The 18,583-nt window shown below is 51.6% G+C and overlaps 1 protein-coding gene across 7 annotated transcripts; it reads right to left on the bottom strand.

The window, feature by feature from the left end:
• Positions 1–13,049: 13,049 nt before the first annotated feature.
• On the bottom strand, positions 13,050–16,973 carry PNCK (pregnancy up-regulated nonubiquitous CaM kinase). 7 transcript variants are annotated; one of them, XM_045068168.1, is made up of 12 exons: positions 16,889–16,973; positions 16,117–16,186; positions 15,811–15,942; positions 15,420–15,494; positions 15,171–15,309; positions 14,915–15,038; positions 14,652–14,727; positions 14,442–14,554; positions 14,275–14,353; positions 14,090–14,177; positions 13,792–13,936; positions 13,050–13,430 (listed from the first exon to the last, which is right to left on the bottom strand). In XM_045068168.1, the coding sequence occupies exons 2-11, from the start codon at positions 16,182–16,184 to the stop codon at positions 13,799–13,801; spliced, it is 1,032 nt and encodes a 343-aa protein (XP_044924103.1). In that variant the 5' UTR covers positions 16,185–16,186; positions 16,889–16,973; the 3' UTR covers positions 13,050–13,430; positions 13,792–13,798. The 7 variants fall into 7 exon arrangements, with proteins under 7 accessions (XP_044924103.1, XP_044924102.1, XP_004779377.2 ...); XM_045068167.1 differs by having other exon boundaries at positions 16,117–16,248; positions 16,889–16,954; XM_004779320.3 differs by lacking the exon at positions 16,889–16,973 and adding an exon at positions 16,639–16,882.
• Positions 16,974–18,583: the final 1,610 nt, after the last annotated feature.

Genomic DNA, 18,583 nt, shown 5'->3' with positions numbered 1-18,583 from the left:
AGACCGCTCTGGTGTATTTCAAAATGTCTACTTTCCCCTCCCGCCACCGGAAGCGTGAGACCTTTCTCCAATCTTCACTGTGCAAACCTGGGAGGGCTCCTGGAGATAAAATTCTTAAAAGTGTTGGGGCCTCCCTGAGATCAGCGCCACCCCTCCCTGGATTTTTTTTTTTTTTTTTTAATGTCAGACGTGTCCACCCTGAACTACAAGTAAAGTTCAGGTTTTCCCAACCCAGCTCTGTTCTGCTAAGCTGTGATTCTCCAACTCTCCCTGTCCAGTGTTTGGAGCAGTGGTTTGCCCCGTCACCTCACTTCTCTGATGGATCTAAGATTGTTGCCTGTTGATGGCAGCTGACCAGAAGCCGGAACTCGCCTGGGTCTGTTTTCATAGGCTGATTGTTTGGTTATCATTACGAGTTATGTTTTACGTTTCTTCTACTTGAGTCAGAAAGCCTGGATGGTGAAGCTTCACTTAATTTGTTCCAGGGTCTTCAGGGACTATCGTCCCCCATCTGAAAACAATTGATTCATATATTTTGCCAAGTTTTCGAGTGATATAGGGCATGAAGGTAAATTCTGGACCCTGCTACTCCCTCATGGCCGTTATCAGTATTGAATAGTTTTAAGCTTTGTTAAGATAAATATGCATGCTAAATTTTCTAGAGTGAATATCATAGAGTGTACTACTTCCAAAGAAGTACAGGAAAAGTCCCAAATATTGAGGAACTATCTCAGTCCAAAAGAGGTCAAGGAGGAAAATAAAGAAACGAATATTGGAATAAGTAGAAAGTATAAAATAAGAGTTTAGAAATTAATCCAAACACCACTTAAGCAAAATAAATAGACTAAATTCTCTAGTTAAAGATGGGGCTTTTTGAAAATCCAGCTATAAGGCATTTATTTATAAGAGACACACCTAAATAATAGGACCTCACCCCACGCCCAAAAAGTAGATTGAAAGGGCAGGACAAGTGAGGATATAATAAATAATCCCCCAACAACAACAACAGCAAAAACAGCTACAAGGGGGCGCCTGGCTGGCTCACTTGGTAGAGCATGCACTTTGTAATCTTGGGGTCATGAGTTTGAGGCCCACATTGGGAGTACAGTTTACTTAAGAAAAAATACTATAAAGTACAAAATTGACAAAAACAATCTTGAAGATCTGGAAATCAACCGAAGGTATATAAATAAACCAAGAAGTGAAACTTCAGGAATCTGTGGCATCCTGGCTTAAGTTTGTTCCCATCCTTCCGGCTTGTTTTGGCATGGGCCAGGGCAAGGCAGACCACGGAGACCAGCACCTTCTCCGCCTAGGTTTGAAGAAAGCTAACTCAGTTTGGAGTGGTGGATAATACCTACATCCAGCGACATTCTCAGTGGAAGTGACGTCGCAGAGGCAAACCAGCCAGGGAGCGCCAACAATGCAACTCTACTAGACTGACACTCGGAATGTGGTCGGGGCAAGCATATTCCTGGCTAACCGGAAAATGGAGATGTTTCAAACTAGTCATGCTCTCCTGGACTATCTTGAGGCTACACGCCTGTATATAGGAGACTCAAAAGGACCCAGTGGAAACAAAATACAAGGCAGACCTGCAAATAGCCTGAGCACTCAAAGAGCTCCCTACCCGGGCACACGTCCATCGGCAGTGCACATGAGTCTTACTAGCTGGGTGGCCCAGTTGGTTAAGCATCTGACTTGATCTCAGCTCAGATCTTGATCTCAGGGTAGCTAAGTTCAAGCTCCATGTTGGGCTCCACACTGGTCATGGAGCCTACATAAGAAGGCAGTGGGGGTGGTGCCTGGGTAGCTCAGTCGGACAAGTCTCCGACTCTTGATTTCAACTCAAGTTAACAATCTCAGGGTCATGAGATCAAGCCCCACCTTGGCTCTGTGCTCAACCAAGAGTCTGCTTCTCTCCCTCTCCCTCTGCCCTCTCCCTCTGCCCCTCCCTCTGCTCAAATAAATAAATAAATACAAACATAGTGACTGCACACTGGAGGGGACATATTCCACACAACAAAGAAGTGACAATACACATACACACACACACACAGAGCAAAGACAACCTCAGGAGGAAAAGGGAATATCAGAATTCAGCATTGCTGGAAAACATCATCCCAAATGCTCAGTTTTCAACAGAAAAATTTACAGACATGTGAAGAAATGGCAAAGTATGATCCACATTCAGGAAAACAATCAGGCAATAGAAACTACCTATGAGTGTTCCCAGATGTTAGAATTAGCAGATAAAAACTTCAAAGCAGGGGATCCTGGGTGGCTCAGTGGGCTAAAGCCTCTGCCTTCAGCTCGGGTCATGATCTCAGGGTCCTGGGATCGAGCCCTGCATCCATCTCTCTGCTCAGCAGGGAGCCTGCTTCCCCACCCCCCGCCTGAAAATCTTAAAAAAAAAAAAAAAACACTTCAAAGCAGTTAATATAAATATATTCAAAGTACTAAAGAAAACCATTGTTCAAATAGTTAGAGGAAAGTAGGACAACAAAGAATCAACAAGAAGACACTCTTGATTAGATTACAGAAATTAGTTCTTTAAATAACTAAATGGAGGGGTGTCTGGGTGGCTCAGTCGGTTAAGTGTCTGACTCTTGGTTTCAGCTCAGGTCATGATCTCAGCGTCATGGGATGGAGCCCTGCATTGGGCTCCATGCTCAGTGGAAAGTCTGCTTCGGGGTTCTCTCTCTCCCTCTGCCTCTGCTCTGCCCCCTGTTTGTGCGTACGCTCTCTCTCTTTCTCTAAAATAAATAAATCCTTTTTTTTTTTAATTTAAATAAAGGGTCACCTAAGTGACTTATTTGGTTAAGCATCTGCCCTTGGCTCAGGTCATGATCTCAGGGCCCTGGGATCGAGACCCACACTGGGCTCCCTGCTCAGTAAGGAGTCTGCTTCTCTCTCTTCTTCTCTCCCCCCTGCTTCTGCTCTCTCTCTCTCTCTCTCTCAAATAAATAAAAAAAAAAAAACTTTAAAGTGATAAAAAGTAATAATAAAAATAACTTAATGGAAATCATGGAGTTGAAGAGTATAATAACTGAAATGAAAACTTCTCTAAAGGTATTCAAGAGTAGGTTCAAGATGTTGGAAAAAAGAATTAGTGAACTTAAAAATAGATCAACATAAATTATCCTGGGCACCTGGGTGGTTCAATTGGTTAGATGACCGCCTTCAGCTCAGGTCATGATCCTGGAGTCCCAGGATTGAGTCCCGCATTGGGCTCCCTGTTTGGCAGGGAGTCTGCTTCTCCCTCTGACCCTCCTTCTTCTCATGTTCTCTCTCTCTCTCATTCTCTCTCTCAAATAAATACATAAAATCTTAATAAATAAATAATCCAATCTGAAAACCAGAGAGAAAAATGATTAAGCCTCAGAGACCCATAGAACAACAACAAGCATGCTACAATGAGTGAGATGAGATGCTTTGAAGAAGAGAAGAGAAAGGGACAGAATAAACATTTGAAGAAATAATGACAGAAACGCCCAAAATTTTATGAGAAACATTAATCAGACCCAAGAAGTGCAAAGAATCCCAAGTAATATAAATGCAAATAGAGCTAGTCATAGACACTTCATAGTCAAAGGTACAAGCCAAAGATAATCTGTTTTGAAAGCAACAAGAAAAAAATGACCCATGCAGAAGGGAACCACAACAAAATTAGCAGTTAATTTCTGATCAGAAAGAGTGGAGGCCAAAATATAGTGAAATGACATTACCAAAGAACTGGGGAAAAAACACTGTCAGTCAAAAATTCTATATCCAGCAAAACTGTCCTTTAAAAGTTGATGGTTAAATGAAGTGCCTGGCTGGCTCAGTCAGTAGAGCATACGACTCTTAACCTCAGAGTTGTGAGTTCAAGCCCCACTGGGTATAGAGATTGCTTAAAAATAAAGTCTTTTTTAAAAAAATTAAAAGTTGTGGTGCCTGGGTGGCTCAGTCATTAAGCACCTGCCTTCAGCTCAGGTCGTGATCCCAAGGTCCTGGGATCAAGGACCACACCAGGCTCCCTGCTCGGCAGGAAGCCTGTTTCTCCCTCTCTCACTTCCCTGGCCTGTGTTCCCTCTCTCACTGTCTCTGTCAAATAAATAAATAAATAAACAATCTTTTAAAAAATTAAAAGTTGAAGATTTAAGAAAGAGAGAGAGAGAGATTCCCAGATATACAAAGACTGAGAAGACTCACTGCTAGTACAATTCTTTACAGGAAATGCTAAAAGAAATCTTAGGCTGACTCCAGTTTGTAACTTGAATTCAAAGGAAGAAATGAAGAGCAGAAAAAAATGATTAATATGTGTGCTAAAATAAAAGTCTCAATATGTTTTTCCTCATTTCTTCTCTTATCTTCTTTACAGGACATAAGATTGTATAAAGAAAGCAGTAATTACAACAATGTATTATTGGCTTTACAACCTATATGTATGTAATATATACATACATAACATGAGCTGTGCCAAAGAGGAGGGAAAGAATGCAGCTATATTGGAGCAAAGCCTCTACATTTTACCAAGATTGAGTATTAATGTGAAGTGGATTGTGATTAGTTAAGATGTATATTGTAATGTAATTCAAGAAATATATAGTTTGGGGCGCCTGGGTGGCTCAGTGGGTTAAAGCCTCTGCCTTTGACTCGGGTCGTGATCCCAGGGTCCTGGGATGGAGCCCCACATTGGGCTGTCCGCTCAGCGGGGAGCCTGCTTCCTCCTCTCTCTGCCTGCCTCTCTGCCTACTTGTGGTCTCTGTCTGTCAAATAGATAAATAAAATCTTTAAAAAAAATCTTTAAATATATATATATATAGTTCAAAAAATCAACACAGAAAATAAAATGGTACATAAAATGGTAAATAAAAATATTTAATACAAGAGAAGGCAGTCAAAGAAGAGAGGAACAAACAAGAATGGAGATATACAGAAAACAAATAGCAAAATGGCAAATGTAAGCCCAACTCCATCAATCATTACACTAAATGTGCATTGTCTAAACACCCCAATCAAAAATCAGAGATTCGAGGGCGCCTGGGTGGCTCAGTGGGTTAAGCCTTCAGCTCAGGTCATGATCTCAGGGTCCTGGGATCGAGTCCCGCATCGGGCTCTCTGCTCAGCAGGGAGCCTGCTTCCTCCTCTCTCTCTCTCTGCCTGCCTCTCTGCCTGCTTGTGATCTCTGTCTGTCAAATAAATAAATAAAATCTTTAAAAATAATCAGAGATTCGAAAAAGCAAGAGTCAAGTAACTATATATTGTTTCAAGAAGACAAATCTGGGGCACCTGGATGTCTCAGTAGGTTAAAGCCTCTGCCTTTGGCTCAGGTCATGATCCCAGGGTCCTGGGATGGAGCCCCACATTGGGCTCTCTGCTCAGCGGGGAGCCTGCTTCTCCCCCTCTCTCTGCCTCCTTCTCTGCCTGCTTGTGATCTCTCTCTCTCTCTGTCAAATAAATAAATAAAATCTTTTAAAAAAAGAAGAAGACAAATCTCAGATTCAAAGACAAAAATAGATTTAAGTTAAAAGGATAGAAAAAATATATCATGCAAATAGTAAGCATAAGAGAGCTGGAGTGGCTATATTAATATCAGATAAAGTGGACTTTCAGACCAAAGCTATTGTTATAGACAAAAGGGACATTTCATAATAACAAAAAGTTCAGTTCATCAGGAAGACATAGACGATATAACAGTTACAAGCATATACATATCTAACAACACATAAAGTAAAAATGGACAGAAAGGAGAAAGAGACAATTCAACTATGACAGTTGGAGATTTCAAAACCCCACTTTTCTATAGTTGATAAAACGAGAAAGAACATCAGCAAAATGTAGAAAACTTTTTATTTATTTATTTATTTATTTATTTATTTATTTTTGTCAGAGAGAGTGAACACAGGCAGAGTGGCAGGCAGAGGCAGAGGGAGAAGCAGGCTTCCTGTTGAGCATGAGCCCGATGTGGGACTTTGATCCCAGGATGCTGGGATCATGACCTGAGCCAAAGGCAGCCACTTAACCAACTGAGCCACCCAGGCGTCCCTATAGAAAACTTTTTTAAAGATTTATTTATTTGAGAGAGAGAGAAAAAAAAACACAAGCAGGGAGGAGGGACAGAGGAAGAAGGAGAAGCAGATCCCCCACTGAGTGGGGATTCCCAATATGGGGTTTGATCCCGGGACCCTGGGACCATGACCTCGGCCAAAAGAAGATACTTAACCAACCGAGTCACCCAGGCACCCCATGATACAGAAATTTTAAACAACACTATCAACAAACCTGACCTAACTAAAATCTCTGGAACATTCCACTCAACAAATGCAGAGTACTCTTTTCAAATATGTATGGAACACTCTCTAGGACAGACTATAACTTAGACCATAAAACAAGTTTCAATACATATAAAAGGACTGAAATAATACAAAATATGTTCTCTGACCACAACAGAATTAAATTAGAAATTAAAAACAGAAAGACAACTAAGAAATTCAAAAATACTTGGAAATTGAACAAAACACTTCTAAATAACCCACAAGTCAAAGGAAAAAATTACAAGGGAAATTATAAAATATTTTGAACAGAATGAAAATGAAAATTCAACACATCAAAATTATGGGATGCAGCTAAAGCAGTATTTATGAGGAAATTTAAAGCTTTAAATGCCTCAACCAGCAAAAAAGGGAAGGGTCTCAAGTCAACAGCCTAGTGATCTACCTTAATAACCTAAAAAAAAGAAAAGCAAACTAAATCCAAGCAAGCCAACATAAGATTGGTGTAGAAATGATTGACACAGAGAACAGAAGAAAAATAGAGAAAACTGATGAAAACAAAAGTTTGTTCTTTGAAAAGATCAACTAGGGGTGCCTGGGTGGCAGTGGGTTAAAGCCTCTACCTTCGGCTCAGGTTATGATCCCAGGGTCCTGGGATGCAGCCCCACATCCGGCTCTCTGCTCCTCGGGGAGCCTGCTTCCTCCTCTCTCTGCCTGCCTCTCTGCTTACTTGTGATTTCTGTCAAATAAATAAATAAAATCTTTAAAAAAAAAAAAGAAAGAAAGAAAAGATCAACTAAACTGATCTTACCTAACTGATCAAGAAAAATTACCAATATCAAGAATGAAAAGGGGGCCATCAATACTGACTTACAGAAATTTGAAGGATTCTAAGGCAATGTTTTCAACAACTTTATGGCAACAAATTAGACAATTCAGATGAAATGGACAATTCTTATAAAGAAACAAATAACCAAAATTGACTTTAAAAGAAATAAAAAATCTGAATAGGTTTATAATAAGCAAATAAATTGAATTAGGAATTTAAATTGTTCCACAGCAGAAGAAATGAATAAACATTTCTCCAAAGAAGGCATCCAGATGGCCATTAGACACATAAAAAGATGCTCAACACTGCTAATCATCAGGGAAGTGCAAATCAAAACTACAATGAGGTATCATCTCACACCTGTCAGAATGGCTAAAATCAACAATACAAGAAACAAGTGTTGGTGAGGATAAGGAGATAAAGGAACCCCCTTGCACTGTTGGTGAGAATGCGAGCTGGTGCAGCCACTGTGGAAAACAGCATGGAGGTCCCTCAAAAAGTTACAAATAGAGCTACCCTAGGACCCAGCAATCATACTACTGGGTATTTACCCCAAAACACAAAAACACTAATTCAAAGGAATACATACACCCCTATGTTTATAGCAGCATTATTTACAATAGCCAACTAATGGAAATGGTCAATATATGAATGGACAAAGAAAATGTGGTATATAGACAATGGAATATTACTCAGCCATGAAAAAGAATGAAATCTTGCCATTTGCAACCAGGTGGATGGAGCTAGAGGGTATAGTGCTGAGTGAAATAAGTCAGAGAAAGACAAATACCCTATAATTTCACTCATACATGTAATTTAAGAAACAAAAACAAAACAAAATAGAGAGACAAACCAGGAAACAGACTTCTGGCTCTATCAACAAACTGACAGTTACCCGAGGGGAGGTGGGGGGATTAAGAAGTACACTTGTGGTGAGCACTGGGTGGCCTATGGAACTGTTGAATCGCTATATTGTACACCTGAAACTAATATAACACTGTTAACTAAACTGGGATTAAAATAATGGGAACACCTGGGTGGCTCAAAAAGGCTAAGCGCCTACCTTCAGCTCAGGTCATGTTCCTGGAGTCCCCGGATTGAGCCCCGCCTCGGGTTCCTTGCTCAGTGTGGAGCCTTCTCCCTCTCCCTCTGCTCCTTCTCTGCTGTTGCTCACTCTCTCTCTCTCTCTCTCCCTCAAATAAATAAATAAAACCTTTTTAAAGATAAAATAGCAAATTAATTAATTAATGTTCCCACAAAGAATTTCCAAGCCCAGAAGTCTTCACAGGTGAATTCTACTAAATAACATAACTGAAAATATATGTCAATAGAAAAACCTGCATCAAAGTGATCATGGCAGCATCAGTCACAGTAGCCGAAAGGTGGAAACAACACAGATGTCCACATGGATTAACAAAATGTGGTCTACCCGCACGGGGGAACATACTTCAGTTATAAAAAGGAAACGAAGTACTCTTACACGCTATAACACAGAAGACCTCAAAAACACTGTGCTAGACCTAAGAAGCCAAACACAAAGGGTCACATGTTGTATGATTGCATTTATGTGAAATACCAGCCTACCAAATCCATGGAGACAGAATGTAGATCAGTGGTGGGGGAGTAGGGGCGTTGGGGAAAATGGGGAGTGGCCAGTAATGATTTGGGGGGCGGTGATGAAAATGTGTTTGAATTAGATCGCAGTGAAGGATGCACACTTTTGTAAATATACTAAAAACCAATACATTGTACATTTTAAAGGATGAATTTTACAACATGTGAATTATATCTCCATAAAATAAAGCAAATTCTAAATCTGAAAGGAAAAGGATTAAACAAGATATGCCAGAAAAAAATATTAACCAAAAGAGAGTTATCAGGCAAAGTAGACCGTAAGGCAAAAGCATTACAGTATTACTAATGCATGCCGCCAGATTTTGATCAAATATTCCACTTCCTGTAATATGTAGCAACTCCAAACTCATCTGTACTTAATAACCCAACTTAAAAATACATAAAGCCATCGTTAAAGGAACTGTAAGAACAGACTGAGAAAGAGCCATCAGGCCTCTTCTTGGGGCATCATGTGTGGCAGGCTTGGCTCCCCTGAAAATGACAGAAACTATCAGCAAGTCCATGGGGCCTAGGGGTGCCCGGGTGGCTCCGCCGGTTGAGCATCCAATTCTTGATTTTGGCTTGCGTCATGATCCGGAGGTCGTGGGATCGAGCCCCGCATCAGCCCCCGAGCCGAGGGGGCGCCCTGCTGGGATTCTCTCCCCTCCGTTTGCCGCTCCCCCCGCACCCGTGCACGCAAGCAGGTGTGCACTCTGTGTCTCCCTCTAAAAAAATTTTTTTTAAATCTCCATGGGGCCTGGAGATGAGATCTGGAGATGAGGTTGTTACATTTATCACAAAAGGCCAGATAGGGTTGAAAAATCCTGGAAACCTCTCAAAGGAAAAATCTAATCCTGTCATCACCCTCCAATGGCTCCCCAGCGCCCTCTTGAGAAAGTTCCCTTTCCAGGCCAAGCTCTAGCCACTGGTCACAACAGCCCCCATCAACCAAAGTGGGTCGTTTGTTATTTCCCAAACACTTCGCCCGTCATGGCTTGCGCACCTGAGAAGCCAGGGATGGAGGCAGGGCTGCCTGGACTCAGCTGGAGGGGAGGGAACATGCTTGCCGTGGCCACGCGCCACCGAGTTGGGGGCAGGAAGGGCTGAGTCCTGTCTGCTCCGCCATCTCATCTCGTGAATAAGCCCATTTCACTCCTGGGGTTGACTCCTTCCCCCCTTCGCCCTCCGTTTAGCCCATGACAAGTGATCTCCACCTTTCCAGTCCCCCTTCAGCTCCCTGGGCACAGGCCCTCTCCCCTCCATGCGGCCCTCCCCAGACCTGTGTCCCTGCCACCAGCCCCTCCCCATCTGTCACACCAAACTCCAGAGAGGTCCTTCTGGGGCTCAGACCGCACGCTGCAGCTCTGGCCCGCGGAAGACCTCCAGGTTCCCATTTCCCAGAGAATGTAAAGAAATGGAACCAAGGCCTGGGGCTCCCCCTTTTTCCTCACACTGACCACACGCACTCGCCCAGAGAAGGGTGAAGAATCCCCCGTCCTCCCCCACGTCCCCACACACCCTCATGTTCCCGGTGAGCGCCCCTCATTTGCACAGAAGCAGTCAAGCAGGAGAAGGCTGGGGGCGCCTGGGTGGCTCAGTGGGTTAAAGCCTCTGCTTTCGGCTCAGGTCGTGATCTCAGGGTCCTGGGATCGAGCCCCGCATTGGGCTCTCTGCTCAGCGGGGAGCCTGCTTCCTCTTCCGTCTCTCTGCCTCCTTGTGATCTCTGTCTGTCAAATAAATAAATTTTTTTAAAAAAAGAAATTTCGTTGAATTCTGAATCACTTTGGAGACTAACTCTCTAAAATAAAAGAAGGCTGTGGGGCCATTTGACTTCTCTGTGCCTTAGTTTCCCCACATGTAAAGCGGAGATGACAAGGAGAGGCTTGAGTTTACACATAGGATGCTCTGTGAAAGAGGGCCTGGCACCCGGCACCCCGCAAGGCCCAACATGATGTTCGCTCCGGGTCTGCAGAGAAGGTTCAGAAACAGTCTCTTTTGCTCTGTTTTGGTGCCCCTTCAGGCACCTCCACCTCGCAACCCCCCAAACCGCCCTCATCTCTTTCCCAAACCCACCCCACTGAACCCTTCTTGGTAAATGGACCCAAACCCACCTCCTTGGTTGCCGGCCCCGCTCACCACAGGCTCCCGAAGAGCTCCCAGGACCCCCCACCGCAACCCCTCTCAGGATCCCTGTCCCCATGTCCAGAAACGCTGCCACCCACAGCTTCGCTCCAAGACAGAGTATGGGACCCACCCTGCGTGGTCCACAACCAGGGCACTCGCTTCCTGCTTCTTTTCGCTTCCTGACTGGTCCCTGGCAGCCGGGAAGAGGCCCCTGGATCCCGCTCCCCACTCGCAGTGCCCAACTCTTCCAGCCGTCCAGGCTCAGCGCCAGCTGCTGGCCAGTGGCTCACCGCGGCTCACAGACTAAAGTCCGGCTCTCACCCTTCTGGGCCTCTCACCCGCGGTCCCCTAAACGCGAAATGCTCTCACAGAGCCCGCACTCCCCTACCAACAAGCTCCCTCGACATCCCCCCATGCTCTCCCCCTCTGATGAGTGGAAGAAGGATGCCGCCCCTGCCTGCCCTGGCGGCCCCCCTATCTCCGGACTCTCAGATGGGAAGGGACGGGCTTATCCCCCAAGTGAGGACTTCACCAGGGCCCGATTTGGGGAGGGGGGGGCAGTGGGGAGGAGGGCAGCGGGGGGCGGGGAGAGGAATGGTTTTGAGAAGCGGCCACAAGTAGTGAAGAACCGGGAGGCTTGACGGATGTTTTTAGATGTGATCGTGGCGCCGCCTTCTGGTCGGAGGCCAAATTGCACCCCAGTTGGGTCGGGCGAAGCTGCGGGTCTAGCGGTCTCGGACCCAGCGCGACTCCTGGAAGGCCGGCTCTGGCGCTCGGGCTCCCGGCTCCCTGAGCAGCCCGCACACGACGTTCCCCTCGCAGGTCACTCCTATCATCCGAGTAAGCTAACCGCCTCCATCCCAGGGCCTCCTGCCCGAGGGCAGGCACCTGGCATGCTGGGCCCAGCAGCTGGCACAAAGCAGAGGCCCAGGTGTCCAGTGCAAAGACACTACGTGTTGGGACAGGAGATGACAAGGGGCCCATGGGAGCCATGCACAGGGCAGTAGAGCGCAGGAAGTGGGCAGGAAGAAGCTAGGAGAAGGAAGGTACAGATGGGTGTGCGGGTGTGCATGCCTGGGAAGGAGCGGGTGTGTGCATTCCCCGCTCCCCGCAGGCATGCGGTGCCTGGCTGCTCTTCTCAGTGGAAGCCAGGCCCCCTGGGTCCAACCCCAAACACTGCCGCAGCCCGCCCCAGCCAGCCCTGCTTGGGCCTCACTGGCTCCCCCGAGGTCCCAAAGATCGACAAGGATCCGTATCCCCTGCAGTGGGGAAGAAGGGGAGACGAGCATGCCCAGAACTCTGCTCTGGTCAGGACTACAGTGGGTTAGGACTACAGTCAGGACTACTGTGGCCCTAGGGGTCCTCCCTAATGAGGGAGGAGGAAGGCCTGGCAGGGCCAGGAGAGGCTCATGGTCTCAGAAGGCAGGACTCTGGAGCCCGGCCCAGTCAGAATGGGGTTCCCAGGCGCAAAGGCCATGCAGACCAGAGGACTAGCCTCTGCTATTCCCACCAGAAGCCATCACCAGCCCAGCCCGGGTGTCTGCGCCAGTGCCCCGTCCCAGGAGCATCGTCCCAGGAGCATCGAGCCCTCCCCTCCCCCGCCCTGGAGCACATGGGCTCCAAGCCACAGGACAAGACAGGTGTTGAGCCCTCGCTGGGGCCTTCTCCTGGCCACGGAGCTCCCAGTCCACCTTCTGGCGCCGGGGTGCCTTTTGCACAGGAGGTGCCGGCTGGAAATGCTCTCTGTTGGGCCAGGGCCATGGAAAGGTGCGGGAAGGAATGGAGGAGACAGCCCAGGGCTCGGGTCACCCTCCAGGCTCCACTGGGCCTCCACTTCCCCGTGAGCCCTTTCCAGCCCGGCCCTGCAGCCCATTCCCAGGGAACCGGAGATGGCACTCCTCAGATCCCAGTTTGGCCGCCCACAAGGCTTGAGCCGCCTCCATTTTCTCCCAAGGAGCCAAAGCCACATGGTGGGCTGACTGCTAGGGTGGCTGGCCGGCCAGGCCGCCTCCTGCTGGCACTTTGGAAAATCTTGAACCCCTGGGAGGTTGCATGCCAAGGTGGGAGGGAACCGACACTCAGGTGGCTGTGGGTGAGGTCACGTGCTGGGGTCCTGTGGGCAGTGGGCCTGCCTCCTTGGCTTCCTTCCCACAGGTGACATCATCCCCTCCACAAGCATCCCCCGTCCCTGTCCCTTCCCCTCCCTCCAGCTCACTACTGGCCCATTGCTCTGTCTGTCTTTATTGATTCGGGGAAAACTGGAGGGGGCTGGAGGGCCACGACACAAAGCGGGACCACCACAGTCAGCAAAGCACAGAGCGGCGTGTGGGAGGAACTACCCCTGGAAGCCACCTTGGCTCCGAGAGGGGGTGTGGTGGTGACAGTGGAGGGCATCCCTGTGTGTCCCTGTGCACGCAACCCATCAGCCCCTAGGCACAGAGGGCAGAGGGGAGTTCCACTCCTGCCCCAGTGCTGTGCACCACACCCACACATCTCGAACTCCAGCAGAGGCCAGCCCAGGGTCCTGGGGGTGAGGAAAGCGGTCTGGAAGGGGCCACCCATGGGAAGGGGATCCAGAAGTCAACGCACTTGGCCACAGCGTCTGCCTGGGGGGGAGGGGGACAGAGAAGCACGGGAAAGGAGATGGTCAGGAGGGGCCCCCAGCCTGCCCCACACCACCTGCTCCCAGGCAAGGCTCTTAGCAGCAGTGCCCACTGGGTCTCAGCAGCGAGCACCTCGTAGCTCCTCACGGTCCCCTCGGTCCCCAGCCCCCACTGGCCTCTATCATCTGCTTCTCCTCCTTCATCTCCTTCCTGTTGGCTCCTTCCCCTCTGCCTCCACTGTCTGCACTGGCCCCTCTGCTCTGTGGGGTCTGCCCTGCTTAGTTCTTGGGCACCCGGAGCCCACCTCCTTCCAAGTTCACTCAGGAGTCAGCTCCTAGCAGGTACAGGGCCCACACTCGCACACCTGGGCATCACCACTTGGGGGGCTGGCCAGACTGGAAGCCAGGGTGGCTGTGGCGGGCCACCCTCCGCTCCGACGCCTCCTCGCCCTCAGGGCTCTGGCCCAGCTTGCGGATGTGGCGCAGGAAGGAGGTGGCGTTGAACGCTCGCTGTGGGGATAGAGGGGTGTCAGGCCACGCCCTGGCCCTAGCCCCAAGAATTTGAGGACCACAGAGGCCATTGGCAGCCCAGGCTAGCCCCCTGAGGGGCGGGGATGGGGGGGCAGCCTCGACCCGGGTCCACAGACCCGTCCCCACACTGACCTTCCAGTGGGTCCTGGCAAAATTCTTCTGGATCTGCTCACTGACTGAGCCCAGGATGTCCTTGTCAAAGGCTGCATCCCCCGAGATCCTAGGGTGAGGCCAAGGGTCAGCGGGGGGCGGGTGGGGGAGGCTCTGAGGGTGTGGTCCCTCTGGCCCCGGGACAGGTTGGCATGGGTCCCACTCACCAAAGATGCTGTAAAGCCTGCTGGCAGGTGAACCTCTTCTGGGGATCTCGCTCCAGAAGGTGCCGAATGAAGTCTTTGGCTGTAGTGGGGGAGGTCGGATCAGCCCAGCCCGTCCGCACCCCCTCCGCCACCCCCACCCCTGAGCTCAGGGCCAGCTTCAAGTTCACCTGATTCTGAGATGTCATCCCAAAAGGGAGAGTCAAACTCGTAGCTGGCCCTCAGGATCTGGCTGAAGAGTTCAGGGTCGCTCTCGTCGTAGAAGGGGGGGTACCCACACAGCCTGGCGCCCACACATGGATCACCCGGCTGCCCAGCCCCCCCCACAACCCAGCAGAGAGCAGGCAGGCAGAAGAGGAGCCTTCCCAGGGGTCACTCACAGGATGTAGGAAATGACACCCAGGGCCCACACATCCACAGCCTTCCCGTAGGGTTTCTGCTCCAAGAGCTCCGGGGCTGGGGGTCAGAGACAGAGGGACGCGTGCCCGCACGCCCACACGCCATGCCTTCAGTGCTGCCGGGCTCGACCTGCCTAACCCTGGGAATGACCCAACACCGCCCCTGGGCCCGGTATGTGGCTCCCCGCGGTGCCCCATACCGCTCCCAGTCCCCCCACGAGCCTCAGAGTGCCCCGCTCACTGACCCACATATCCCGGGGTCCCACAGGCAGTGCCCAGCATGTTGCCAGCCTGGATTTTGGAGAGGCCGAAGTCGGAGACCATGATTTTGGAGTCCTCAAAGGGCGTGGCGTAGAGGAGGTTTTCAGGCTGTGACACACCAGAGAAAGTACCAGGTCAGCCCTGGCGCGGCCCCTGGTACGGGGCACCGTCCAGTCCCCCAGACCCTTGGTGCACAGGGAGGCTGGGCAAGGCCCCGGCCGGCAGCCAGAGGGCAGGCACCTTGAGGTCTCGATGCACGATGCCCAGGCTGTGCAGGTAGGAGACGGCCCCGAGGACCTGGCCCACCAAGTGGCTGGCGTCTTTCTCCGTGTAGGAGCCACGCTCCATGATGCGGTCAAACAGCTCGCCCCCTGTCACCCTGCGAGGAGTGCGAGCTCAATGATCGGGCCCCCACTCCCCATCCCGGCCCATCGGGCCCCCACTCCCCACCCAGCCCCGGCCACCCCAGCCGGCCCCTGCCCTCCTCACAGCTCCATGGCCAGGTAGAGGTGGGAAGGGCTCTCGTGGACGTCCTCCAGAGCCACGATGTTGGGGTGGCTGACCCTGCAATGGCAAGAGACAGGCCCTGATGGGCCATGACGGCCCCCACTGGGCCCCTCAGGGTCCAGGAGGGCTTTGTCCTACCCCTAGCCCCTGCGCTGGGAAAGCCTTCCTCTCTCTTCTCTTCCTCCCTCCTCTGCCTCCCTTCCCTACCACAGGCAACCCCTGTCCTGTCCAGCAAGGCAGAGCCCCAGGCCAGGTGTTCCTGGGGCCGCAGAAAAGGCAGGGCGCTCTCCCCAGCCCCCCAGCCCCACCCGCACCCGCACCCCTGGACGCTGGCCTTGAGCCACCGGCAGGCTGGCCAGCTTCTGGCTCACACCTGCGGAGCACTGCGATCTCGTTCTCCACCAGGGCCTCCTTGCCTCGAAGGGCCTTCTTGGGGATGCACTTGAGGGCAACAAGGTGTGAGGAGCCCCGCTCCTGGGCCAGCATCACCTCAGAGAAGGCGCCCCTGAGGCGGAGAGGGGGAGGGGGGAGGCAAAGAGCAGGAAAGGAGGGGGAAGGGGTGGGGAAGGTCCTCCCAGTCCCGCGCCACACAACCGGCCCCCACTCAGTCACTGACACACACACAGCACATCCATTGACACACATTCGCTGACACACACACACACACACACACACTCACGAGCCGAGCTTCTCCCGGATCTCATAGACGCTGCTGATGTCTTCCGTCTGTTTCTTGAGCAGCAGCATGTCTGCGGGGGGTCGGGGAGAGATGGAGGGAGGCCCCCTGGGCGAAGCCACTCTCAGCTACCCGCTGAAAAACACCGAAACCACCCCCAGCCCGGATACATCTTTCCCCTCCCCCACCGCCCAGGTCCGCACTCCCAGGTGGGCGACTCCCAGCGAGGCCACCGCATACACTCCTCCCCTCCCAGACACGAGGCCACCATCCGGTGCCCCCCACCCTGGCACCCCGACGGCGATCAGCACCCAGACACCCCCTCTGCCTCCGCACAAGCGAGTCAGCCGCGATCGGCCTCCTTCCAGAAGGCTCCGAACACCCCCACCCCATTCCCTCCAGGCCCACCACCATCCACAGCGCCCACAGACACCTCCCCCCCTACCCCCAGGCCTAGACCTGCCACCCACGGCCCGGCGCTCACAGGCACGCGCCACTCAGGCCACCAACCCTCCTGAGATGCACCTGCGACCCCCGTGCCCAGCCGCCTGCCACCGCCACGGCCACCCACGCTGCTGCCCAAGCGCAGCCTGGCCCTGGGCGCCTCGGGGCGGGAGGGATTCGGCAGCCTCGGCCTCCCACGTCTCGAGCTGCGTGGGCCGCGCCGGGCTTGACAGGTGTGCGCGGGGACGCGCGGGGGCTGCGGCGACCGCGGCCCGGAATCCCACGCACCCCCGCCCGCGCGCATCCGCGCTGAGGAGCGCCGGGTGCGGACCTGGAGCCGAAACCGCTGCGTCGCCTCGCGCAGTGGCCGCCGCGCCGAGCCCCCCGCCCGCGCCCCGCCGGACCCGCCCCCTCCGCGCGCGCCCCCGCCGGCCGCAGGCGACTGAGCCGGCGATGGCCGAGCGAGGCCTCCGCGCTGCAGGGCGCCTTGTAAGGCAATCCGCCAGTGCGGGCGGGCACCGCCTCCCCTCCGACTCATTCATGCCAGTTCCTGCCGGCTCCGTTCCCTATGGGGCCTGACTGGGCCAGCCCCAGGGCCTTTGCACCACCGGTGTGCTCCACCCGGATGTCTCTTCACCCACCTGTTGACACGGCTCTCTGCCTGCCTTGAGGTCTCTTCCCTAGCTCCAACCCTGCTACTGGCATTTCCATCACCCTGGCCTGAGCTCCCCCATCAGCACTCAAATGGAGGACAGCAGCAGCCTCCCCACTGGGCTCCTTCTGCCTCTAACCCCATCCTTCCCCACTCCTACCCACAGTCTCTTCCCCCTGAGCAGCTAGAGCATTTCCTATATTGAGACCACTTCCCCCGGCCTCCAGACCCTCCCGCAGCTCTCCATGCCAGCAGGAGTTGAAGCACAAGTCCTTACAGTGGCCTTCCCTGTCATTGCCCTGGCCCCTTTTCACCCACTTTCCCCCTTGCGCAACTAGCTCAGACCAACTCCAACCACACCGGCTTCCTAACTGGCCCTCAAACACACCACACATGCACCTGCCCCATGGCCTTTGCACCTACCCCCACAGCCCTTGCACTCACTACCTCTCTGCCTGGAATGCTATTCACTCAGCTATCTGCTTGGCTTGCTCCCTCACTCTATCAAGTCTCAGCTCCAGGTTCACCTCCTCAAATAGGCCTGCCCTGCCCACTCAGCCCCGTCTCTAATACATCACTGGGCCTGCCCCGTCTACAGAAGATCTGTCATTGCAAACCGACCTTCTCTGCCTTGTCTGCCCCATCAGTACCTCCACTCCCAGAAATTGTCTCTGCCCACCCAGCTCATGGAAACACGTGCGGGGTGACTGAACTCAACCTTTCATCCCAACCGTGAGTGGATTCTTCCCATCCGATCCCATCTCGGTTCTGGCCCTCCTCCTAGGGCGTCTAGGCCCGCCAGGGATAGGGGAACAGGTGTCTTGGCTGTTGACAGGAGCACATCCATACGGGCCAGTGCTGCAGGGCTTTCATAGAGCCCCAGGGCCCAGGGACAGCCTGCCGAAGCTCTCTCCGCAGGGGTCTGTGGGCCCTGGTGGGACGCAAGGTTTTGTAAGAGGATCCACAGGACAGGAAGAGGTTTTTCAAAATCATCTTTCCAGAACTCAGCCCCCGCGTGTCTCTGTTCAAAAGTTGGCAAGTCTGAGAGGGTCCCTCCACTTCCTGTTCCCATCTACCTTCCCCGGTTATCCACCCAGTTCACTCAAGAAGGTTCCAGGAGCCCCACCTTACCTGCTTGTCTAATCATAAGAAATGGAATTTAAGGGGTGTCTGGGTGGCTCAGTCATTAAGCATCTCCCTTCCACTCGGGTCATGATCTCAGGGTCCTGGGTTCGGGCTCCCCCCTCAGTTGGGAGTCTGCTTGAGATTCTCTCTCCCCCTCTCCTTTTGCCCCTCCTTTCTCTCTCTCTCTCTCTCTCTCTCTCTCAAATAGATAGATAAATAAATAAATAAATAAACCTTAAAAACAACAAC

This window comes from Mustela putorius, unplaced genomic scaffold, assembly GCF_011764305.1.
Source record: "Mustela putorius furo isolate JIRA1106 unplaced genomic scaffold, ASM1176430v1.1 tig00003899_pilon_pilon_pilon, whole genome shotgun sequence".
Taxonomy (NCBI): Eukaryota; Metazoa; Chordata; class Mammalia; order Carnivora; family Mustelidae; genus Mustela; species Mustela putorius.
Note: the sequence above shows the minus strand (reverse complement) of the source record. Positions and strands in the feature narration are given on the sequence as shown.

What these genes read in the sequence shown, in the direction of transcription:
- PNCK (XM_004779320.3), bottom strand. Translation starts at nt 16,861, where the DNA reads ATGCGCGCGGGCGGGGGTGCGTGGGATTCCGGGCCGCGGTCGCCGCAG. An exon ending in ATCCGGGAGAAGCTCGGCTC is followed by an intron (nt 15,943 to 16,116) that starts GTGAGTGTGTGT and finishes TCTCCGCCTCAG; the next exon opens with GGGCGCCTTCTCTGAGGTGA. An exon ending in GGTGTCATTTCCTACATCCT is followed by an intron (nt 14,555 to 14,651) that starts GTGAGTGACCCC and finishes TGTGGGCGCCAG; the next exon opens with GCTGTGTGGGTACCCCCCCT.